Source organism: Aphelocoma coerulescens, chromosome 17, assembly GCF_041296385.1.
Source record: "Aphelocoma coerulescens isolate FSJ_1873_10779 chromosome 17, UR_Acoe_1.0, whole genome shotgun sequence".
Classification (NCBI taxonomy): Eukaryota; Metazoa; Chordata; class Aves; order Passeriformes; family Corvidae; genus Aphelocoma; species Aphelocoma coerulescens.
In genome coordinates this window covers 5211424-5236476 of record NC_091030.1, presented here as the reverse complement: position 1 = coordinate 5236476, position 25053 = coordinate 5211424, and the positions used below count along the sequence as shown (strand labels likewise).

Sequence of the window (25053 nt, the reverse complement as noted above, 5' to 3'; positions counted from 1 at the left end):
GCTGGGAGATGAAAAATGTCTGGTATGATGTAGTCATAAACTCTGAGTTGATCAGGGTTTCTGACTGCAAATGAAGAAACTGCTTTGCCTCTTATTGTGGTTTGTGTCCCTCACGTGTTCTGAGGCAGTCAGTATTGTGTCTGGAAGCTGCAGTCAGGCCTGGCTTCTTGTCTAGTTGCTATCAGTGGGCCTGTTTACTTCTCAGCAGGTAGAAATGATGACAAATACAGTGATGGATCAGCCTCTAAATATTGCTTTCTGTATGGAGATGGCTGCTGTGCTGCTATGGATGAGCAGGCAGCAATTTCCTAATTGAAGAACCAGGCATCGAAATGGCTTTCACTAAATCAGTGTCTCTCTGCTGTAAGACCCCTGCCCTTTGTGTTCAGAGTTGCTTGGGGAAACTTCCCTCTCCTCTGGGCTTCATATGCAGGTCGAGTGGTTATAAACATCAAGTAGTTTAATCAAAGCCAGCTGCTACATCTGTATTACAGAGATGATCAGAATTCCCTGTTCTTCCCCCAGGGAGTGGGAGGGAGGGCAGGCTGCAGTGGGGATGTATAAACTGTTGATAGATTCCAGTTGCCTGGGATGGGGATTGGACCTCCCTCCCCTCCTGAGGGAGGGCAGCCTTGGGGGTCGATAGCAACTGGAGGTCTGCACCATTTCCCTTCTGCAGAGCTGCCTAATGAAAACAGTTCCCTGCCAGTCCCCATCCCTTAAACACAGAAACCAGCAGCGATGAGGTCTGAGCTGCCTCTGAGAAAGGAGCCTTTGTTTTCAACTGAGTGGGAGCAGGGGGGAAAGGGAAGTGTGTGTTTTATTTGCTTCCTCCCCAAGTTCAACTCCTTGATCACTGGCTGTTGTGAGGGAGAAAGGAAGCAACGTCTGCCTGGACTCAAATATTGAGTCAGGCTAAAAGTTGGTGCATTTGATGGGCAGCTGGGAGAGCCTTGAGCATGGGGATTCCCATCCCAAACCTCAGTACTGCATGGAGCTGACTCAATGCCCGAAAGCTGCTCACAGTGCATGGTCCCCCGTCAGACAAGGGATCTTTGCATGTCTGTTCCAGGGCTCTCCTTCTCCACCAGTTCAGGAGAACTCATGTCCTCTTCAGCTCCTGAAACAATCTCATGTTTTTTCAAAGGTTGTACACTGTGGTCTTTCTTTGCTTCAGCTCTGGAAGGAAGCGGGAGGCTGTGTCTGCCCCACCCTGCACTTTTGTGGGCTCTCTTGTCCCAGTTCCCCTGTGCTCTGGCTGCTTTCCAGAGGGAACAAGGAGGAAGCTGAATCTGCCTTTTGAGGATGGAAGTGCTGGTAGCAGAGCTGTGGGTGCTGATGGGGGAAGGAGCAGGGTGAGGTGGTGTGTGGTGGGGTGAGGGCGAAGGCTAGGCCAGCACCTCTGGGGCCAGGAGGATTGGGGACACCGCCTCTCCCTGCCCTGTCCCACAAGCCAGGACCCAGAGTCTGTGGAATGAAGACATCTGGACCCCATTAGTGAAATACCAGTCTTTCCGCAGCACTGGCTTGTTTTTTCTCTGCCTGTGAAGAAAGGAACTGAAGCTTAAAATGTCTTAAAGGGCCCAGCATTACATGTTAGTGGGGATATATGGCTGTGGATGCTCTGGAGGGGCCTGAAGGAGTGTGCTGGGGAATGGGAGGGGAAGGAAAGAGTGGGCCAGGCGGGGGTGGAAAGTTGGCTCCCCACTCTGCCTTGCTGCCAAGAGCATGTGTGTGTGCTCCTGGGCTCTCTGTTTTTCTTCCTGTCTCCCTTCAATGAGTCAAACACTGGCCCCATGGAGAGTGGCCCCACAGAAAGTTTGGCCTCCCAAGACCTGGCGACCCTCCTGAGGTACCTGCATCTCCTGAACCCTGTGGGATCATGCTGTAGGCCAGCAGTGGGAAGGAGAGGTGGGGAGGAGCCTGCTCTGGCTGTTGGCAGTACAGAGTGAGGTTTCCTTGCTCAGGGAGGCCATAGTATCCCAGTGGAGCAGCAGCACAGCACCAGAGTACACTGGCTGCTCAGCAAGTGCCACAGTGGCCATGATACAAGAATTTGATTCGAAAAGTCCTTCTGCCCAGATCCCTTATGAAATGCACAGTGCCCGTGATTCTTCAGGGCTTTCCTGCCTGCTGGAAAAGAGGGTCTGTGAGCTTGGATAGAGCTGCTGGTGAGAGGGACCTTGTAGGCAGGATGGAATGAGCACTGTGCTCTGTGGTTCCTGTCAGTAAAGCTCACTCCCGGCTCTGCAGGGTGACTGTTCCTGCTGGAGTGCCTGTGTGCCACTTTGTGCTGGAGTGTTTGCACAGCTGGGTAGATGGCTATATCTGCTGCTTCCTTTGGGAATTTGTGTGAATGTGCAATACAGATGGAACCTTTTGTCCTTACTCAGGTAAATCATGTACTAGAAATTTGGGTCTTCTCTGAATGGGTGGCTACATTAGAAGAATGACCTTATTTGCTTCTGTGAGGGTATTCACGACTTGCATGCAATGTCACTGCATTTGAGACCTGTGTGTGTACAAGGAGGGGTGACTGCAGAGTTTTAGGTACTTGAGGTGTGCGTGGGTGCTTCATATTCCTTACAGATCGTGTTGATTCCTGATGCATCAGTTGTTCTTGAGCTTCTTCTCTGTCTTCATGCCTTCTCTTTTGCTTGAAACATATTCCTGTCCTGTGGAAGATGTGACCTTATTGACAGTCACTAGATAGCTGTGTATTCTGTACCTGTCAGTGTCTCTTACCCAATTGTAGTTTAAAAATAAGCACATGGATCAATAGAGATTGTCCCCCCCACTGCACACATGCACTTCCCTCTTCTCTAGCCCCTCTTCCCACTCCCCAATCCATGTCCTTGAGGCCCAGATCAGCTGGAAAAAATCCTTTTTCTTTACTCAGATGCCCACCAGTCATCAGAAACTTGCTGTGATGAGTTGGCTGCAGTTAGGTTTTTGCATCCAGCTTGTTTTAAAGACCATAAGAGCAGGTCTGCTCTGAGGTGGTTCCTCTCCTGCTTTCATGCTGCTCTTATGTGCTCTCTGGAACATGTTCATTTTCTTTACATTCTCTGTGGAGCCTTTTCATTCATGCACTTATCTTTTTTCACAAGTGTATGTTTTCTCATAATCTTACTCAGTTTTAATCAGTCCCCATTTGTGCTTTCACTCAGTTTCTCTTCTTTCTCTGGCAGACAAACGTCAAAGCTAATACAACATCCAGAGCATCCATACCTCAAACTTTGAATCCCTTGTGGGTTTTTCTTTGTATTATGACCAGTATTCTTTACGCTATGAACTCCCCTTTCTCCAGTCACCTTTCTCTGCTTGAATCTGCCTTCTCAGGTAGCAAAGCACACCGCAGTTGTGACTCTGACAGGCCTATGTGTCTATTTCTGCATTTTATGGCAAAGCTTAGCATGTGAAACACAAGCCATCCTGAACACAGCTACCTTGGGACAAGCACATGAAACTGAAAGAAATAAGAATGGAATGAAAGAGATGGAGGAGAAATGAAAGGATTGTGAGTAGGCTGGTGAACAGGCAGGTAAAAGTGATGATCAGGCATGGCTCCAAAGGGTTAGACCCTCCCAGGGTGAGGGATGAGTGACCTCTGCATGCAGCCATCCCCACAGCCCACCCTCTCCAAGCATGTCCCTCTGCCGTGCAGGTGTTGCCGTCCCCGTGCAGCACTGGCAGTGTGTGGTGTATCCCAGCACAGCCTAACCAATGTGCAGACTACTGTACAATCTTGTAGTCCTGAACAGGTAGTCTGAACACTGGGCAGACGGAGTGGAGCCTCTGCAATCTGCTCTCCGGCAATCAGCAGCTCATTAGTCCTCTCCCCTCCCTGCTTTTGGGACGGGGTTGTGCGGGGCAGAGATGGGGTGAACAAAAGTCCAAGTCCTGATTGGGAAAACATCCTCCTCTGGCAGCTGGGGGAGAAGAAATGTTGCTCCCTGCATGTTTCCAATTTGGAGCAAGTTTCCAAGCGCCTTCCTCTTCCAGTGCTGGTGTCAGGCTGGTACCTGGATTCCACCTGGGATATGCTGTACCTTTTTAGAAAGAGAAAAAAAAAAATCGATTACTGCAGTTTGAGGAGGAAATGCTGTGAAGTCTTGGCTGTCACCCAGGTGTGCAGAACTTGTTGCTTCATTCAAGTCCTTTTCTTCCCCACGGACCTGTGTGGGAGGATCCTCAGGCCCCATGCACCTCATCTCCCGTCCTGAAGATCAGCGGGTCCAGAGCAAAGCTCAAACAGGACCAGCCTTTGCTTTCAAGCCCTCCAGAAGATCCTTTGACAGGGTTGCAGAACGCAACCTTGGCCAGTTACCCTTGCAGCTCACCTCTGGCTGCTGCAGGAGTAATCTACATCCCCTCTTTCTCTCCCCCCACTACGCCCTGGCATTGCTGAGCCTCCCTCCCTCTTCTGGTTTTTGCTCCCTCCCTTCTTGCTTCCCTTCTGTCCTTCTGCCTCACTTGACGTGGCAGTGGAAAGCTAACTAGACTCGAGGGAGGAGCTTGCTGGCTGCTGGGAAGGCCGAGTTTGGCAGGAAGTGAGCGGCTGACGGATGGGGTTGCGCGGGGGAAAGGAGGGTTCCCTACCCCGCATGGAAACTTGAGGAATGCTGTCGCTTTCTGTGATGCCTGGGTCCCATGTAGCGATTCCAGATGTTAGTCCCTGCCCACGTGCTTTGCTCCGTCTCCCTGTGCTGCAGGGATAAAAAGGACTTTATTCACGTCTCCCTTCCAGGATTCCTTCTCCTGGTGTGGATGGTTAAGATTTGTGACTGAACATATGAACACTTGGAACTCCCATCTTGGCACTAACCATGCGCTGGAGAAGTGTAACCCACCCTCTGTCAGGGGTGTGAAACACTTTGTGTGTGTATGCGTGTTGTGCTTTACCTTAGCAAAGCAAGTCAGATACTCTGGGATGGTTCATCCCTGCCCTGGCACAAGGACAGGTGCAGGGAGAAGTGCCTGGTTGTCCTTTTTGAAGGCTGATGAGCATTGCTGTTACCTTAGAGAGGTCATGACAGTCGAGTTTTGGGCACTATAGTCTCTCAAGCAGCTCAGGTTTCTGCCTGTGCTTCCCCATAAACCCCCTGATGGCTTCTTAGGGTTGCACTTGGCTGGAGATTTAAATCTGCATGTTATTTCAGCTGATGTGAATAAAAACCTTTACTTTTGTGCAGGTGAGTTAATTACCACTGCTGTGTTTACTAAGCCAACAGTAATGGTTGTGATTAATCACGAGTCCAGGTCTAGTGTCTACAGAGCTTTTGAACTAAATCAGCTTAAAATCATAGGATGTGTTGTTTAAGTTAAACCAAGGCAGCTTTCTGATGTAAACAAGCCACTACAGCTGCTCCACAGCTTGGGAGAGGAATCATTCCTATAAATTATGCTCTGAGGGTAAAAGCGATACAGGTGGGCTTTGTCTGGGAAAGATGGTCTCAAGATGTATGTATGTAGAGGGTGACCAAGGCTTCCTGGAGGAATCACGTCTCAGAAATTCAGCTCTTCTACTTGCTAGGACAAGAAGCAGAAAGCAGTTGGTAACATCTTGTTTGGGGGAGTGGAGTGGTTGGTTCAGCTTGAAAAGCTCAGTTCACTTGCTTTCAAATACTCCAAACTGTTTTTCAGAGGCTTCTTCCTAACAGTTGTTTAGTGTGCATGTATTCATGCAGTGTGTTTATTATAAATTATGATGTTAATGTTTCTCCATTTGAGTAGAGTTTTATGAATTTTGGAGTTCCCAAAATGCTGTGCATGCGTTTAACAGAAACAATTTTACTGAAACTCCAAGCATCTCTGGGACAGGTTTGTTTACCCGTAATACTTTACATCTTACAGGAGGGGAAAGGAGATTAAGAGGTTTAAGCAAGATTAATTTTTCCTAATTTCACACAGCCCCCAATTAAAGCAATGGCAATGTCTTCTCCCATATCCACAGACCCTTGTCTCGGTGCAGAAGGTGTTTGTCATAATAGCTACAGGGAAACCTTTAATTAGTTTATTTATGCTCCAAATGCAAACTGAGACCTAATAATTCTGCCAATTACTTTCTTGTGCTGTGAGTGCCAATTTCCAACCTTAGGGAGCCCACACATGCATCTGTCAGCTTCATTTTGCATGTATCCAAGAGCAGGAAAATTTACTTTGCTGCTGAGGCAGTCCAGGTGAATGGAGGGAATGCTTGGACTCAGGCTGGCTTGCTGCCTGCTGAATTCTGTGAACTTCTTGTAGGTTATTACCTACAGGTTAGCAACAAATAATTCAGGTGATGGTACAGATTATTGCTACATCTGTCCAAAACCCATCTCTAGGATTTAGCTACCATAAGATGTGTAGCAACAGTAAAGGACATTGGAACATCAGGCTGCAACTGCAGCATCACTTTTTTCCTCCAGTTAGTGTGCTTTCCATCCCACTGCTGGAATGGCTCGTGGATCCTGGTCAGCTTCCTGGCCACGTCTATTTTCTTTCCCTGGTAGATGCAAAGTACAGAGCCATATGGCTGTATTCTGCACTGTGCCGGAGGCGGGGGAATAATCCTCTAGCATTTATCCTGCCTCTGCAAGGAGCTGGCAGTCATCTCTTTCTGCAGGTCTCCATGCAGGCTGAGACTCCTGTGGGGAGCAGCAGCCCTGATGAGGGGTCGTTACATCATTGTGCCTGCAATATTCCCAAGCCAAAACTGAGCACCGTGTTCTGTTTTGTACAGTCTGGGGGCCTCTGCCACTGCCCCACCTCCCCTTGGCCTCATGGCTCTACAGATCAACTCACAGCCAACGAGCACATTTTATATAACACATACTCTGCTGCTCAGGGAGAGTTTTGCCTAATATTTTTTTTCCTCCCCTTATTGATAAAGGGCAATATGAGCAACGTAAGCCTCTTGGGATCAGACTGAGGACTTTGAATATAGGATTTCACAAACTACTTTCCCATTTTGATGTGTGCTGGCTCTTCCTTCTCTTTCCTCCTGACTCCAAGTCTGGAAAGCTAGAGAGAGAGAAGCCCTTTTCCCCCTTGCCCAGGATGCTGCTCAGCCATAGCACACCCTGCCAGATTGCTAACATATGGGCAGAGCGCTCAGCCAAAGTTTTGAGAGGTTCAGCCCTTGGCAGCTCATTCCACACTTTCCTGTCTCTACATTCAGGAAATGAAGTCAGAGTGTTGATATAAAACAGGCTGGGTTGAAAACTGAGAAGCTGGAAAGGCTGAAGTGGGGAACTGGGAAGGGGGGGGTGTGGGGAGATGGGGAGCAGCAGGGGCTCACTGCAGCTTGCCTGGCTTGGGGGCTTCTTGTCTTGTGCCCATGTCCTCCACTTGATTGCTCTTGCTACCTCCACCTCGAGGACTGATACGTTGTGCTGGCAGACAAATATTTTGTCTTCCCTGTGGTCTGTGGAAAGATCAGCATGTGGAGATAGCGTTGTCTGGATCATGTGGCAGCATTTATGTGAGAGCTTGGAAAGGGTGAAAGTTGAAACTCTGGCAAAGAGCATGTTGTTTCCATATCAGGGACATGGAATTCCCTTACCTTTTGACATTTTTTCCTGAAGAATGACATCACTGCAAAACTTCTATGGAATTATGTGGGTCTAATGCAGAAGGTTTTTCTCAGACATTTGTAACATCAGTGGTTTTTGTTGGGTTTTATTGGTTTGTGGGTTTTTTTGGGTTTTTTTTGTTTGGTTTTTTTTACTAGCCCAGGGACTGTGGGGTGAATGCAGCGAGTTCTAGTTAAGTGAGGCTGCAGTGGGGATGGTCTGACTCGGCCAGGGACTCAGCAGTTGGTGTTGTTCACTTCTAGGTCACTAGTTCAGACTAAATCAGCATAATAATAACCCAGAGTAATAGAAAGCTGCAAGTTGTTTGTGGCTCACAGAACCTGAAGTAGTCTGTGTAGCTCTAAGACCAGCATGTGGCTGACAGATATCCCATTAGAAAAATGCCTACCCACATCTAATTTAAACTGATCCGCAGTATTAGAAAGTCCAGGGAAATTTGCTTGGAAGAATTCTCCTGTTTTCATAGCCTGGCACCTTTGAGAGAGAGTCTGGCAGCAACCCAAGTGATCTCTTCTGTTTTCTAGGTGCTGTTTTTTGGGATATTCTTGTTGCATGTGTTTTGTAATGAACTGGTACAGTTTGATCTTTGGGGTATCTCAGAACTGTGAGGTGCTGGTATCCTTAGCAAACTCAAGTCAGTTTAGCTGAAGCTTAAGAGGATGTTAGGCTGGACTTGCCATTGTCTGGGTGTTTGAGCTCAGCAGCTTTGTCACTTGTACCTGCTCTTCTGCCCTGCCCTTCTTTCCTGGTCAGCTCTTCACGATCTTTGCTCACTGACCGTCTTTGTTTTCCATCTTGTTTTCCCCAAGAGTGGTCATGTTGTTTCCAGCCAAGAAAGGTCTACAAACGCACAAGATCTCACAAAGGGACAGTCACACACGCTTGCTTTGCACATAGGAGTATGCTCTGGTTTTAGTTTAGTCTTGGATAGCCTTTTGGAGACCAGTGTGAGGGCTCCCTCTCTTGTTATGCTGGGGTATAATTCCCAGCTGGAATAGGATGCTCCAAATGAAGGCCTTAAACCAAACTCAGTTCTATTAATTTGCTGTAGATCCAGATTTGAGACTAAGCAAGGCTTACCATTTCTTAGTTTCTGAATGCAAATGTAAAAGTTAAGATCAGGTTTTGACATTTCTGTTTTTTATGAAGGTGAAGGGTTCACAACAACTAATAGAGTGTAGGACTAGGACAGTGATAGGATGAAGTAACAAAACCAGCAAGTCAGGTTTTCTGAAGAGGTAAATTTGAGATACATATATATATATATATATATATATGTATGTATGCATGTATGCATGCCAGATTTTTAACATAATATTTAACATCATGGTTTATTGACGCATAACTTCTGTATCAAACCAGCTTCTGCATCACATGCCTGGCTTTTCCTGAACCCGGATTGATCCCTTTTCTAGGAAGAGTGGGACCACAATGCTGAGCATAATCGGGGAAGTTGGACAGTGCTGTGATGGTGCCTGGCCCTGGAAGAGTTAATGGGATGGGGTTTTTGGGCCACATCACAAAAGTGTTGGGAAGGACAAACTCTTGTTTCCAGAGGTCCCCTTCTCTCACAGACTCAAGGAAACAGAGGACCTGGGTCTGAGAATGCCTCTGTTGATGTGGGGCTGTGTTGCTAATGCTCCGTGCTGGCAGAGCAGAGGTGCCACTGGAGCAGGGAGCGACTTGTTCCTCATTCCCTTTTCAGGAGAAAGAAAAGAAGTACATGTTACCAGTGGATAACCTGAAACTGCGAGATGTGGAGAAGGGGTTCATGTCCAGCAAGCATATCTTTGCTCTCTTCAACACTGAACAGAGGTATGCTCCCATCTCAGCACACCAAGCTGCTGGAGCTAGGGATGGGGTTTATGTAACAGGGTAGGGATGAGTGTGTTAAGATAGCTGTCCAGGAAAGATGTGAGTGTCCTTTCAGGACAGCCACTTTTGAAGGAGATGGGAGGACTTAACTTCATTCCTTCTGGTCTTACAGATATGTATAACTTCCATTTTTTTGCCAGTGCATGGCTTGTGGTGTTAACTTACCCTTCAGTGTTTTGGTGTCGTTACCTGGGTCTGCCTCTGACTGGGATATATATTTATAATCACAATGTTCTTGGTGAGTGACTAGGGAAAGCCAAAGGACATGGGATGGCTGGAGAAGTCCAGCAGCAAGCAGAATTGAAAAGGGAATCCTTTTCAGGCCTTGTTGAAACATGCAACTGATTTGAGAGCCATCAAACTTGATTTAAAAAAAAAATTCCTCTTGCAGGGTCATCATGAGGTTCCTAGCAAGGGACCAAATGTCTCTGTGTCTCTGTCTTAAAATGACAGGAGGATTCCCTGGTCACTGATATCTTTGTCAAATATGGGCAGATCTCTGAGCTGTGAGAGAGAATAATAAAATATGTGTCTTCCTGTCAGGAATGTTTACAAGGACTACCGGCAGCTGGAGCTGGCCTGTGAGACCCAGGAAGAGGTGGATAGCTGGAAGGCTTCCTTCCTTCGTGCAGGAGTCTACCCAGAGCGTGTTGGGGTAAGTGACAGCCATGATAATGGGATAAGGAGGAGCACAGCATGTGTATTGAGAAGAATAGCTGCATCTTCTTGTGTTAAAAATAAGTCTGTGAGGGTTTTGCATCTTTCCAGAGCTGAGAATCTTTCATAACAGAAAAGATTCTTGGTATATCCTGGTGCTTCCATTAGGGAAGCTTGAGATAAAGTAACTGGCAGCTTCAAAGGGAAGATAAAGTAGAAAAAGACTGCCTTGATAAACCCCTCTAGCTGTCTTGTTTTGTGGACTTTAAATTCACAATATAAGGGTGACATTTAATTACCTTGACTACTAACTGGTATGGTATCACTGAGCAAAGGCACCAGTCCTTTTTGGTAACACTATACAGTCTTATTAGGAACTTCCTAACTTAGCAGTTGTTCTCCCTTTCCTTCCTCCAACCAATTAGGGAGGGATGTTCTTTGAATTATTCTTTTGTTTGGTAGATACCCTAATATGCTCCTTTAGCAAGAATTCTTATCTCTTCCCTTCCCCTTGTCCCACAGCACTTATTGTCAGCATTATTTTATGCTTTAAAAGTATCTTCTAGGCAATTGTGGTATGTGTTTCTGTTCAAAGCCTTTCTGGTTCCTCTGTGAGAGGAAGCTGCTATAAATAGTTTTCCCGTTAGAAAAGTGATAATTGCTTTTCTGTTTGTATTTGTTGCTTCTAATAGATTTCTTGCAGTCATCTGTCCTGTTACACTTGAATATTGCTGGGTTTGCCTTAAAGCATTTCCTAACAAACTGATAAGATATTTAAAAAAGAGGGTTAGGGACTGGGCTTTAACAGTGACATGACTTCAGATTAGCTTTGAACCAGACTGGGCCTCTTAACCACAGTGGCTGTGGGCCACCTATTGCTGTGCAAGTGGAGGGGTTTAACATGGGAACCCTGGTTCCTGTCTTAAAACCCATGTAAGGAATGACAAGTGGCCCTTGCAGGTAAGTAGGTTGTCCTTTGTTGCTAACAATACGGTTGCCTTTGCAGAGCATCCCACTTTTCAATTTAGCCAAACAGTTCACTTGTTCCTCTTCTAGGGTAATAGAGGTACTGATGTGTTTTTAGTGGGATGGTCTTTTGCCTGTCAGTGCTACTATGGGACCTTCTCCAAATTCTGAGACCAACTAAAAGTCATCTTTTATTTTTTGTCCCTTTTTGTTTTAATTTTTTCTACGTATGCTCAAACTGGCCTGCCAGGACAAGGACAAAGTAAGTCTGACCCCCTCTGCCTGTGTTGCCTCCTGGGGCTCTCACCAGATAGCTCCCTCATTTTTTTTCTCCTTTTGTCACAATTTCCTGAGAGGCATTTGCTTCTTCTCCCTCTTTGTACCCTCTGTTGGATTCCTGCTGTCTGTTTCTGTTCTTGGTTTGAGTTTTCCTTTTTTCTTTTTATTCCTCCCTTTTTGTATGACTTCTGAATCTTGGTGCAAGCTTGTTTTTGGGGTTTTTTTTTACCCTCACTTTTTTTAAGTTGTCCTGTTTGACATCCGCTTCCTTCACTTTGTTTCACACTGAGACCTTGCATTCCTTCATTATGTAAGATCTTCTCAGCAAAAGCTCAAATGAACAAAAGAATTTGCCCTTTCTCATATATTTTGTTCCCCAAAACAAAAGAGATGCCATTTCCTACATGGCAAATTGTTCAGACTAGGGCTGTTTAAAACGAAGATGGTTCATTATACAATCCAGAGGGATTTTTTTTAAGTAAGCATGGAGGAAGGCAGCAGTTCTTTCATGCTTCAGTGCTTTGAAATTGATCCCAAATGGAGGAGCCTTGGAGATTGCTTGCTGTCAAACAGCACAGTCCAGGTTTTACCTTACAGAATAAACAACTACTTCTGTCTCTTCTGTCTACTTCAGGCAGCAGGAAGAGATTCATCTGCTTGGTGTGAAAGAAAAGATAATTATAACTTACGATGCAGGATTTGGAGTTGAAGTGATAGAAAAGTTTTCTAGTTTATTCCATCTACTTGTGGTCAGCCTGAGAGGAGCAGTTATGTCACTTCTCTGTATCTGTTTTCTCATTTGTATAATGAGGACAAAGATGCAACATGGCAGAGAGCCTGTGAGACTTAATTTATGGTGAATGACTCTTGGTTTTAACTGAGTCTGATCATGGAAAACCCAGGTCAAATGAAGAACCATTCAGGAAGCTGTAGACATTAAAAAGTAATAATAGAGCTTTGAGTATGCACCAGAGCCATAACCTGTGAACACTGGTCAGGAATCCCTGTTGCCTTTCACCTTTGTTTAATAACTTCCTACTAAGAGAGCAGTTTTTTTGCTAAAATTTCTCAGATCTGAGCTGGAGAAGTCTGTACAAACTGAGCTGTGCATTGACAATCACAGCTCAAAATGTAAGTTAAAGTAAGTTTTACTTATTGCATGCGCTTCCTGCCTGTTCCCTTCTATTCTTCTCTTAGCTCTCATGAAAAGCCAATTTTGTGTTACATTTGAAGAACTGTTCTGTTTCTCCTTTTTTCTGCAGGCCAGTGAAGCAGAGGAGAATGGAGGAGATAGTTTCATGCACTCCATGGATCCTCAGCTGGAGAGACAAGTGGAAACGATCAGGAACCTGGTGGATTCCTACATGGCAATTGTCAACAAAACCATCAGAGACCTCATGCCGAAGACAATCATGCACCTCATGATAAACAATGTACTTATCACACCGTGGTCAATGGAGGTGGGAGTGGCAGAAAGGGGAAAAATACAGAGGGAGGAATAGAATGAAGAAAAGCTGAAGGCAGCTTGGAAGGAAGAGGTGGGGACAGAATAGAGTGTTCTGGGGAAAGATGCTGAAAACTGATTCCCTCTCTCTGCTCATTTGCAGACCAAGGACTTCATCCATTCAGAGCTGCTGGCAAACCTGTACTCCTGTGGCGACCAAAATACACTGATGGAGGAGTCGGCAGAGCAGGCCCAGCGACGCGACGAAATGCTGCGCATGTACCACGCCCTGAAAGAGGCCCTCAACATCATCGGGGACATCAACACCAGCACCATCAGCACCCCCATGCCCCCACCGGTGGACGACTCTTGGCTGCAGGTGCAGAGCGTACCGTCCGGACGCAGGTACCAGAGGCTCAGGGGGGGAGCCACGCAGACCTGCCTGATGCCTCTTCAGTGCCTTGCCGGGGCCTCCCACTGAGACAGGGAGCCCTCCTCTTCTCCTCCTCTTCCTGTGGATGAAGAGTTCTGGGTATTTCTGCTGGCAGGCTCCTAGGACATCTTTACAGAGATGTTGAGGTGTTCTAAACCCTTGGGTTGGATGGGGCTGACGTAGCTTTGAAGGCAACCTGGGGCCTGGTGTGGCCCTTGAAAGCCAAAGGGTGGTGTGTAAAGTGATGTGAAGCTAAAGAGAGAACACTGAAGGCAGCCTTGGTGGCAGAGGGATCCCAGAGCTGTTGCTGCAGTTGAATGCCTTTGTTTGTTTGGCAGGTCCCCCACGTCCAGCCCCACGCCGCAGAGGAGAGCTCCTGCAGTGCCCCCCGCCAGACCTGGGTCTCGCGGACCGGCTCCTGGGCCACCTCCTGCTGGTGGATCCACGCTGGGTGGTGCCCCCCCTGTGCCCTCCAGGCCAGGTGCCTCTCCTGATCCCTTTGGGCCCCCACCTCAGGTTCCTTCTCGGCCTAATCGTGCTCCTCCTGGTGTTCCCAGGTAAGTCCTGAAACACTGTTCCACGCAGGTGGGGTATGTTCTGATTTTGGGTTGGAGCCTTGGCAGCACTTGGCCTGCCTGGGCCATAGGAGGAGAATGGAGTGCATGGTGTGGGTACAGCCTTTGGATATTTGAATTGTATCCAGAGGCAGGAGTATCGTTGTCCTCTGAGAATTTTTTGTATGGATGAGGCGCTGCCAAGACAGCTCTCAGGAGCAGAGGGGCAGCTGTTTTTCTCTACAAACCTCTGTAAAGAATGTGGGAGAGAACCTTGTACCCAAGGTTTACAGCAACTGTACCAATGTCTGTAGTCACCAGATAAATCACAGGACTGGGGTAAGATTCCCCTCTGTGTAGGGCTCCCCAAAGTCTGAAGTTGCCCCTTTTCTCTTGGCCCAGAGTTCTTCAAGGTGAGTTGGAAGACCTTCAAAGCTGTTAAGTTGATTTTGGCTAGGAGAGGATCACAGAATCACTGACAGGGAAATGAATTCTTAGGCAATTTTGTTGCTTGCGTAATCAACTTCAACGTTTTCCAGTCTAGAGGGTTCAAATCACACAGCTTTGCTTTCCCATTAGGAAACTCATTTCCTTTCCTGTTCGGTCACTTCAGACACACTTCAACATAGTAATAAGGGATTATCCTCTGTGCAGCTGAATACATGTTTCTGAACAGGACTTAGGAAGCAGTCTGGAACCAGGAATGCTTTTATGTTGGGTACTTAGTTTCCCTTGAGGAAGAGGAGGTAATTGCAGTGTAAAGAACAAAGATAACCAGAAACTCCCCAGTGACATGCCAGAGGGAACACTTTCCTTGTGGAAAACACCTCTCCAGTGGGTGCTGGTGGCGCAGGTCTGAAACTTTGCATTTTCTGTGGAAACACACAGCCTGTCAGTGGTTGGGGATGGTGTATGGCAGAGTGGGTTCAGTCTTCCTCCTGCAATAGTGCCCAGCTCATACTTGGTGCTGCCTGTCTGGAGGGAAGTGGTCTCTGCCAGGCTGCAGCCAGCCCAGAGGTAGATGAGTCCAGACAGCTTTATTAGACCAGTTTCTGGTGTATATGCAAATGGTTTTACTTTCTTGGTGCCTTTACCCCAGTCCTTCCTAAGCACCTTGATGCAGCTCCCACAGTAACTTGTCCTCACATACCTCAGTGTTGCCCCAGAGACTGTGGAGGCACCTACGGATGTCAGCATGCTTCTATTGTGTATTTTGGCTCCTGCTTCTTGTGACCCTGCCTTTCCATATACTGTTACTTTGTGGTTTTGTTTTCAGTACTCTTACGCTTCTTTCTGTCTCCATCTTCCTCCATTCACTCAGTTTCATTTCTTCACTCATGAAAAATATTCTATATACCTGGCCATCGTGATAGGATTCCCCAAATGGGCTGAAATGAATTGGCCTTTTTTGAAGAAATCTGTCATGGCCTATCTTAATGGCTGTTCTGCCTTTTGCATGAGTAGAAGGGTTTAGGGGAAGGTAGGGAAAACAGCACTGGAGCAGAGGAGGAAAGAGTTTCATGCTTGAGTGAGCAAACCCTTGGTTTAGGAGAGATGGTAGGTTGGATTGCATGCTACTGACTGCCCTGATCTGGAGTTGAGAATGTAATTCCAGAAGATGTGAAGTGTGATGCTCATTCTCTGATCCCCCTCTCTGATTCTTCCAGTTGTTCATAGACTCCTCCGGATCCTGATACCAGCTTGTCATTTGAGTTCACTGATGAATGGAGAATTTCCAATGACAAGGGACTCTTTCTCTTCCTCTCCTGTATATAGAATAAGAATGTTCCCTGCTAGCACTTGGACTCGGGTCCTTCTGCCATGGGTGAACGAATGCCATCTCCATTGTTGCTTTTTTACTACCCATCTTTCCCTTGCTAACCGGGCTGTGTAGTGTGTGTGTGCATGTGTGTGAGAGAGAAGAACAAAGCTCTCGTGTACAGCACAAGTGGGCTTTGATGGAGGAGTTGGTGGTGTGGAGTGAACTCAAGTGTGTGGTGATGGCTGGGTGTACTTTGTGTGCTCATTGATGCCTGTGTAGAAGTTTGGCAATTTTGTGCCTCTGGTTTGAGCATCTGATTTTATGAATGATGAACTCACACAAGTGTCACGCTACTCCTTTTTCATAAACATAAACATATAAATACATTTTCACATATAATCACCACATGGTACGTTTTTTTGCACAGAAAGGTTTTCCTGCATATAATTAAGGACACTAAAAACAAGACTTGCCATCCTGCTTCTGTACTTAGCATTTATTTAGTTTACTGTGGAAGTCCATATTGACAAATACATCATTTTGGGAGCTGAAAGTTACAAACCATTCAAGATCCTATCTCTGTGTGATGGACTGCATTTAGGATTTGACCTAGGAAAGAAGTCTATTAAGGTATTCCTTCAGGTATTTAGTCTCTTTAGTTTAAAATAATTTGATAGAAATTCTAGGTAGAAGAACTTGAAGGAGAATTAAGGAAGTTTCGGTGAGAATGACTCAACCATTGGAAAAATGTGTTGAAGGCATTATTAATGGGTTCTCCATTCTTTGGTACGTTTAAGGAAAAGAATGTGAGGGATCAGCATCACAGGGGCATGGGTCTGGGGTTACCTTCTGGCAGGGATGGTTCTCACTGGCTGCTGTGCTGGTCAGTACAATGGGGACACATCACTGGAACTCCCAAAGGGTTCTTGGACACACAATTTTAAGGGACAAATTATCTCCTTTAGTGATTTAGTGGCAGATGTCTGTGCCCATGGCTGGCGGTTGGAACTAGATAATTTTTAAGGTCCCTTCTAACCCAAACCATTCTATGATGAGGTCACACAGCTGTATGACCTGAATTATTCAGGAGATTGGAGTAGCTGATTTCATGATTTATGACCTTCAGAAAGAAGCCTCCACCTGCTTCATGCCTTTTTGGGTAGTGCTCAGGACTGCACATTACCTCCCTCTTTCCTGAGCTCTTTCTTAACACTTAATATGGTCAAAAGATAGGAATCCTCAGCGACAAACAAGCCCAGCAACCTGTGCCCAGCTGGTGGGTACTGAAACCTGGGTATGACACTGGTGTGAACAACAGCCTGAATGTGTGAGGGACTTGGGTGAGTGAGCAACAGCGAGTAGGTGTGTGGACAGATGGATGGGTTTTGATGCACCACTGTGCACAGCAGGGTCTGGATGTGTGCAAAGATGAGGCTATGAGTGGTGTCTGTGTTTGCAGTCCCCCTACTCATGCTGTGTTTGGAGGGGGATGTGTGACTGTGTGCAAGCGCTTGTGTCTCTGTTCCACCTTCCTGACAGTCTGTGTGGCCTCTGCCTTGAACTGTCTGAACTGCCATGTTGATTTCGTGTTGTCTTTCAGAATCACTATCAGTGACCCCTGAGGACTGGCAGCCACGGTAGGTTTTGCACTCTCGCTGCGATGCATGAGTCACTGTGTCCCCATTCTCCAGCACTGCTCTGCAGCTCTCCTCTGCTGCCCAGTTCTTGTGTTAGTAACAGAGTCCCTTGTCTGATGAACCACCTCTGCCAGGATCTCATAAAGGGAGGAGTCTTGAACAGAAAAACTGGCTGATCAGAGACAGAGCAGCTGCTTGAGCTGCGGGAGCTGGGAAAGCCTCAGTACCCGATTTAAGGTCTGGAGGACCCTTTCTCTGCTTCTAAATAGAGAAGGTGGGATGGGGGAATGAGCTCTGGCAACAAGGTCTAAACTCTGTGTGTCTTTCATTTGGCTTATATCCACACTAACTGTAAGATCAGCTGAATAAACTCTGGTTTGATTTGGTCTGTCAGCTCTGTTAGGATCAAGATAGAGACTTGGGGAGCGAATAGTTCAGACTCCTCTTCTTCTAGTGTCTGGCTGGAGAAGTGCTCCCATCCTCACTGTGTCCCTAGTGCTCATGGAAGTCAAGAGGAGTTTGGGTCATTAATATCAGGACTTCCATGTCTGAGTGCAGGATAACTCTGACATTGAATGTTCCCTTTTATCCTTGTGTCCCATCATCACAGTTAGATGTGAACTCCCTCTATTCTCCCCTTGACCCTTTACCTTCTAGGTTACTCTCCTGCTTCCATTCAAACTGCCTTCTCTCCTCTGCCTCCTGCCCCTGCAAGAGGAAGGATGTAGTTATCTGTGTCCCTCAAACACACTGCCCTGAGCTCCTGCGCATTTCCCTGCCCTCTCTCTCCCTGCATTTTGCAGCATTGTAGTGGTTCAGTGATGTAGCAGGGTGTGGGTTTGTGCTGTGTACTGCTCATCCTGTTAATGTCGAGTGGGGGTGTAAAGAGGGACATTCTCCTGAATCCTTTTCTTGGGAACCTCCAGCCCTTATTGAGAAAGAGGTACAGAGGGCAAAACAGGGCAGGTGTGGATTTTTTGGGTCCCTTCTCCCTTTCTCTGTGGATGTTGTTTCATGACAGAGGAGTGGAGCAGCAGCAGTTCCTGCAGATTCCCTTGCTGCTGGTTGTGGCAGAGACACCTGGGGGCGAGGAGCACGTGCTGAAATCCTACTTTAATAGGAATAGCAGAAGTTCAAGCCACTATTCTGAGGCAGAGGGGTCGCAGCCAGCCCCCATCTTGCAGTAGATGGTGTCTGTTACTGCTGCACAGAACTGCAGTTAGGTGCCACATTGCAGTGATTGCTCATGATTGACATCTTTGAGGACGTCATCGTCAACCCTCCTCACTGATGACACATTGCAGAGGTGTTGGAGCAATCAGCAGTTTCCTCCGATATTCTGCCTCCTGCAGACATCCCTGACAGCCCTGGAAACATGCATCCTGGTGAACAACCTCGGGAAGGAGCCTTGCTGTTGTCTGTACCCCATTCTGGGACTCGCTGTTATGGGGCATTCTGGTTTTAATCTGGCATAAAGAGCACCAAGGAAATAAAAATTTAAAAAAACCTAACAAAACCAACAACAACAACAAAAAACCCAACCAAACAAAAAAATCCAAAACCCCAAATGATCCAAAAAATTGCACCCAAAACTTTTTGCAGTCCAAGGGAATAAAGGTAATGTTTTCCCACCTCTGTTAGGGAGTTCACTGATAAGGATCTATTAGTCCAGTGGTTCTTAGATAGGATTAGCTCAGTGTTCTCTCTGGGTATGGCCTGAAAGACTGACTTTAAAGGATGTGACAGTCACTGTAACTCATTTCCCAGGGCTCCTGCCAGGGTTCAGGTCTTCCATCTCGTGTACTGGAGACAGCCACAGGCTTCCCTGTGAGCAAAACTTTGTTCCTTGTCCTGACAGAGAAAAGTGTCTTTTCAGTGATATAAAAAGGCTTGACTAGCAATGTAGTCAGACTGAAGCAGCATTTGGGGGGGTAAATGCTGCCTGAGAGATTTCTCTGTCCCTTTTAGTGCTGGGAAACAGTTTGCAGCCTTTTCTAACCTTACCAGGCAGATTCTGCAAGCATCTCCAGCAAACCTCAACAGAAAGAGCTTGTAAGTTTAAAAAGTGACAGCCCCACACCCTAAAATGCTTTGAATGCTGAGAGAAGTAAGTCTGCAAAAATCAATCATAGTACATTACAAAAAAGTAGCCCATCTACCTGTGAATTACTTGTGCTCCTTTCAGCCCTATTTATCCTGCTAGGGTCAAGTGGCCACTCTTGCCAGAGCACTTTACTTACTCGGTGGTTTCAAGCACCCTTTTCATGTAAGCCCTCAGAGGCTTTTAGCACAACCTTTGCAAACTCCTGAAATGCAAACAGTCCTTCAACCTTCTCAAAAAATGCCTTCTAACACGTGATGGTGCAACAGCATCTCACTAAAGGCTGAGCTGAAGTTCTGTAGGGTTTTAATTCTGGTCCTGTTGCTATTCCAATGATGGTAGAAGCCACCAAAGGGTTGGTGTGGCTGCATTTACACTGTGGGCACCCTTAGAGGTAATGCACAGATCCACATGTCATGAAGCTCAGGGTCAAAGATTCCCCACTTGTAACATCCTGTTGCAATTTTTACTTCTGAGCAACAGTATTATTTGAGCATCCTTCCAAGGTAATTGTAATTTCTGGGCTAGCTCAATCCCATAGTTACTTTCTGTACAAGAGCAGTACAGTAACTTGACTGCCATGCTGACAGTGGGGGCTTGCATTGGTGTTTTCAGTCAAGGAGATAACATTTGGAAGTGCTTTTACTCTCTGAAGCTTTTTTATGTATCATTTCCCAAGGCAAGGAACAAGTAGTTGTAATTGTTTTGAGATCTGGGGCTTAATAGATCTGGAGCAGTAAGCTCTGCTGAGGTTTAATAAACAGGGCTGGAGAGTTGCTCTGGTTTATTTGCTAAATGAGGGAACTTGCCCTGATTTATAGGAGTGTAACTTCTCTTGTGCCAGTATGATTACAGACTACTGGTACAAATATCCTCCTCTGCCCATCTTCCCTCCCTCCCCTCAGCCCATGTGTCAGGAGAGGGCCTTCATTTCTAGCAGTGAGTTGATTCTCTGTAATCTAAATCTTGTCGGTTTGGGATTATTGAGGTATTAATTCTGTGACACCTGGTCCTGTATGATCAGTGCAAGGGCTTCCCCTCCATTTGGTCTACATGCTGTTGGCTTTGCACTTTGCATTTCAGGCAGTTTGGACCTTAAAACTACTCTGGCTTGGTACACAATAAATAACAATTTGGTTATCTTAAGGAAACATCAGCAAGATGCAGTTGAGGTCACAGACACTGCAGGGAGCATGCTTTAAAGGAAAAACGTAGATTGGACTCAGTCTTACAGAACACATTTTTATTTATAGCCTTCTTACAGCCTGTAGTCTGGGACTGAAGTGATATTTCAAGTAAAGAGCTGAGAGACATGTCAGGGGTGTTGTCTTGTATTTTTTGTTGTGGTTTTTTTTCCCCCCAGTCCGTTACAGGAAGGAGATTCTAGAACACTTAATCCAGGCAGAGGGCAAACACATTGCTGCCCATTTACATAGCTAAAGTATCAGCAAAAGAGTTGGAACAGAAGGGAGTAGGAGTAGCCAAAGTTCCTTTTATTGACGTAGAAGCTGCATTTGCTGTGCACCAGAACTGGAAAACTGAAAGCCGTAAGCTTGCCCCTGACATCCAAGATCAGTCTCATGTCAGAATAGGGAATCTCAGGCTTGCAGTAGCCTCGAGGGCAGGGGAAGAAGGTGCTCCTCCAAATCAGCCAAGAGCCTCTGGCAGCAGCGCGTCTCAGAGGACCCCATCCATGCTGTGTGACTGTCATGTGCTTGATACAGGAGCTCACTGTTGTCCGTGCTTCTCCACTCATCCCAGAGCCAGGGCACTTACTGGCAGTAAATCTCTGCACTTCCAAATTTCAGAGGGAAGTAAAACTGGCAGTCCAGGGGATTGCTCTACTGGTGATCTGTGCTGTGCAGAAAGGCCAGTGTGAGGCCAAAGAGAAGCCCGTGAGCCTCATTTGTGGAGCTGCACTCTGGGGGTTTGTGCCTCAGGTTGGATTCTTTTGCTGGCTCAGGCGAGGTGGAGAAGCATGTGTGGTTGTGACTGCAATTGCTGTGCTAACCACAGTGTGTGTTCTCTTGTTTTTGTTTCCTGCTTTTTCACAGCAGAAGGGGCCCCGCATCACCTACTCGACCTACCATAATCCGACCGGCTGAACCGTCCCTCTTAGATTTATAACTTGAGGCTGTAGACAGCTGGCAACGAGTGCCGTGCTGGCGGCTTCCCCATTCCACCCTCCCTTCCACTGCCACAGTCACTCCTCTCATCCATCCCACATCCCTGCCTCCCACCACCCCTCCCCAGTGTGTCGTAAAACTCTAGCCTAGTGATCGAGCTCTTTGTCTTCGCTCGTGCGTCCTGTATTGCTTTGTGAGCATAGAGTAGCCTTCATTCAGTGGCATGGATCCCTGAAGTACACAGGCTCCTTGGAGAGACCAGCCACAGGGACATCCTTAGGTCCAAGTGGTGGTTGTCCGTCCGGTGATTCCATCTGCCTGGTCTAGCCTGGATAAGTGTCCTGCCTGCACCAGTTAGCTGAAGCACCCAGGACTGAGCTGTAGCTTTTTTCTTTCCTTGTAGTTCAAGACAAAAGCGTGGCTTAGCAAAAATCTACTGTCAAAACACGTGACACCCATTAAGAAGAGATTAACTGTCCTGTGTATTAGGTTGACTTCTAAGGTGCAAAAATTTCATGTTGGGAACAGTGCAATCAACTTCATATCAAAGTGAGGCAGGAGGATCAGTAAAGGGGGGAATCAGTGGATCAGCCCAGTCCTGCCAGAGTGAAGTCTGAGGTAGTGCACACATATCAGCGTGCGGGGAGCTCATGGGACCTGCTCACACTCGGCTCCCAGAGCCGGGCCATTCCTGCTGGGGACACACTGGCTCCTGCCAGCAGTTGTCTTGCATCACAATTTTTGGCTGACTTTCCTGAACCCAGCAGGGCGAGGGGAATGGACACGCTGCTCCCCCCTTGCAAATGGACAGCCACATGTTTCAGGGAGTTCGCTGTGTGGTGTTTTGTTGAAAATATTTCTGCTTTGAACTAAGCACATCTTTCAGTGTTTTTGGGGTACTGTGGTGACTTCTTCCGTAGCCTTTTCTTGCATGTGGATGGTACGTGTTTGGGGAAACTTGTAACCGTTGTTGATCACAACTCATCTTAAGGTTTGGTTTTTACTTTTCATGCTACATGTATTAAAAAAAAAAAAAAAAAAAAAAAAAAAGACTTGAGAATTAAAAAATATATCAACCCTGTACATCTCAGATGTCATGTCTCTACCAGAGCTAAATGAGCCACCTGTGTCGCAGGCTGTCCTCCAGGCCTGATTCATGTTGCAGTTCTCTCGTTTCAGTGCTATTACTCTTAATTTCTGTTGTGGATCCTCTATTGTTCTGATGCCAGTTCCTTTCTGCATTTTAACTATTGTTTTACTACTTCTCCCCCTTTTCCTTCCCTTCCCTTTCCCTTTTTCTTTGTTTTTCTTGTCTTTAACCTCCAGCCGGCCGGGTAAGGCCAGTCCCGCCCGCCCGGAGAGTCCAAAACCACCATTTGACATGTAGGCCTGCTCCCTCTGAGACTCTTTGCCTGCCTCTTAGCTGTTCTGTCCTGGAATGGTCTGACTCAAACCTCACACATGGCTTGTTTTGTTTGTAATTTGTGACACACACATATCAGATGTGATTGTAGTGAAACCGTTTTGGGGGGGTTTTTTGTTGTTTTTTTTTTTTTTTTCCCAGCTGCTTAAAGGAGTTAAACAAGTATATTGTAGTAATGATAAACATATCTTTACTGTTATAAATATCTATAAATATATATATAAGATGAAAAATCTATATATGTCCAGGTGTTAAAAGCCATTTGTGCTTCCATGTGAATTTTAGGAAATACTTAAGTAGGAAAAGAGTATCTATATACATATATATATACACACACATCCAAAAAGTTAACCAAATCCCAATGTTGAGTTTTTGAGCTAATTGTTAAATTCTCTGCTGTGTGCAGTTGGGTTATTGTATTACCCCAGACTTGTGGGTGAACTGTCTCAGTGCTGGTAGTAGCTGTGATGCAGTTTGTGATCTACCTGTCACTTGTTTATTGGATGAAATAAACTCTCATTTCTGTATAATGAAGGTCTCCATGACTAGAATAAAACCATCTCTCTTTCTCTTGCTTTTTCTCTGGGTGGTTTTCAAGCTGTGTTTTATTATAACCTGATCTTTTCATCCCACAGAGTTAACAAGCTGTACATGCAATCAGGGGCTGTCACTGATAGGGAAGGTGAAGCAGATCTGCATCAGCACTGAGTGTCCAGGAGCTGCAGTAGAGTGAAACAGCTTGTCAGGTGCAGAAAGGTAAATCCCTGTGCAGAAGAAATTATATAGAGGTGCTTCAGATGTGGGGCATACAGAAGGTGAGAGTTTGCACATAAATTGCTTCTTAAAAGGGATTTTTGCCTATGCTGCTTGTGGAGCACAGCAAGTGGATGTTGAGTAAAGGTGAGGTCAGGGAATCACTCCTGAAAGCGGTCAGGGCAAAAAATTAATCTGAAGCTGGGGTCTGGATGTGAAATGCTAGCCAAGAGCCACCTCTCAGGCTTGTCAGCAGTCTGTACAGAAAACATTCATGATAGCTCAGTGAAAAGGGTATATCACTGTCAGGGCATGTGCTTTCAATAAAAAATTCATTTTTCTCTTTTTCTGGCCAAATTTCAAGGTGATCTGTGCAGAAGAAATACCTCTAGTCAGTGCTCCTCTGAATAAGTTTATTCAGAAAGCAAATTTGTAACAGGGTTAAGTCACCTCTGCGACAGACCAGAGACCTTCTGCACTGGTCTCGTCTCCTTCACAGTTCTAGAGTAAACACCCAATAAATATTTATTCCATTTACAATAATGCTCTGTATTAAATCATGGCCTTTCCCTATTAGTTATGTTACAGATTCATGAATAGCCTGAGCAGGCAATAAACACTGAACAGGCTTAGTCTCTCTTCGAGGAATATACACCATTTTACACAGATACAGTATGTATGTACCTCATGTTCTGGGAAGCTGGGAAGCCCAACCACTTGTGCTGAGGGGAGACTGACACTACTCATGCCATTTCAATGAAAGAAGTTCAAAAACCAGCTTCCCCTGGGGGCTCACAGGAAAGCGCTGATTGGGCTGTATGTCCCCTTTTTTCAATTATATTTGGAAATATCAAGGTAGGAACCATTTAAAAAAACCAATCCACATGTGATCTGCCTTTGCCAGTAAAAGAAAAGCTCTGTGCTATGCTGGTGTAAAGCTTCACCAACTTGGACATGAAGAAATGAACCATCTCTCCTGTTGAACAGACACAAATCTGTGTCCCTGTGCTTGCATCTCGTATCTCAGCAGGTAACAGGGAGGCAGCTGACGCTGCTTCAGGCACCAGCCCAAACTCCTGTGTTTGATCACACAGCTCCGATGATCAGGTCCCTTTAACCTCCCCTGTGGTTTCCCTCAAAACTCCACTGTTGACACCACCCATCCTAAGACCAGGCAGTTTGTGCCTGAAGGCAGATTCATTTGCAGGGTATCCACATGTAGTTCACTTCACCACTTCCACAGCCAGGAGATTGGTTTTGCTGCTGTTTCAGGGAGTGCTCTCCTCCCTCCATGTTCTGTTTTCTCCTTAGAATCAGGGCTATGGCTTCAAGGCAGGGCCAGGTACTACCACACTTGCTGCTTTATGTCCCAGGACCTTAAATATGGGCCGTAGGATCTTGGTTTCCACTCATCTCCTGCACTCCTTACTAAAATGGGAGAAGAGGAAAGATCAGGGATGGAG

At 46.2% G+C, this 25053-nt stretch overlaps 1 protein-coding gene across 12 annotated transcripts in view; it reads left to right on the top strand.

Annotated features, from left to right (window-relative positions):
* The window catches only part of DNM1 (dynamin 1), a 67991-nt gene extending 43006 nt beyond the window's left edge, over window positions 1-24985 (top strand). For 3 of the 12 annotated variants that reach the window (XM_069032147.1, XM_069032141.1, XM_069032138.1), the window contains 7 exons: window positions 9286-9395; window positions 9999-10110; window positions 11329-11340; window positions 12620-12790; window positions 12965-13206; window positions 13573-13791; window positions 21343-22042. In XM_069032147.1, the coding sequence (XP_068888248.1) occupies window positions 9286-9395; window positions 9999-10110; window positions 11329-11340; window positions 12620-12790; window positions 12965-13206; window positions 13573-13791; window positions 21343-21415 (939 nt within the window). In that variant the 3' untranslated portion in view covers window positions 21416-22042. Of the gene's footprint in view, window positions 1-9285; window positions 9396-9998; window positions 10111-11328; window positions 11341-12619; window positions 12791-12964; window positions 13207-13572; window positions 13792-17150; window positions 22043-22740; window positions 23419-23472 lie in introns of those variants that run through there. The other 9 variants (XM_069032148.1, XM_069032145.1, XM_069032143.1 and 6 more) reach the window with 6 other exon arrangements.
* The last annotated feature ends 68 nt before the right edge of the window (window positions 24986-25053 follow it).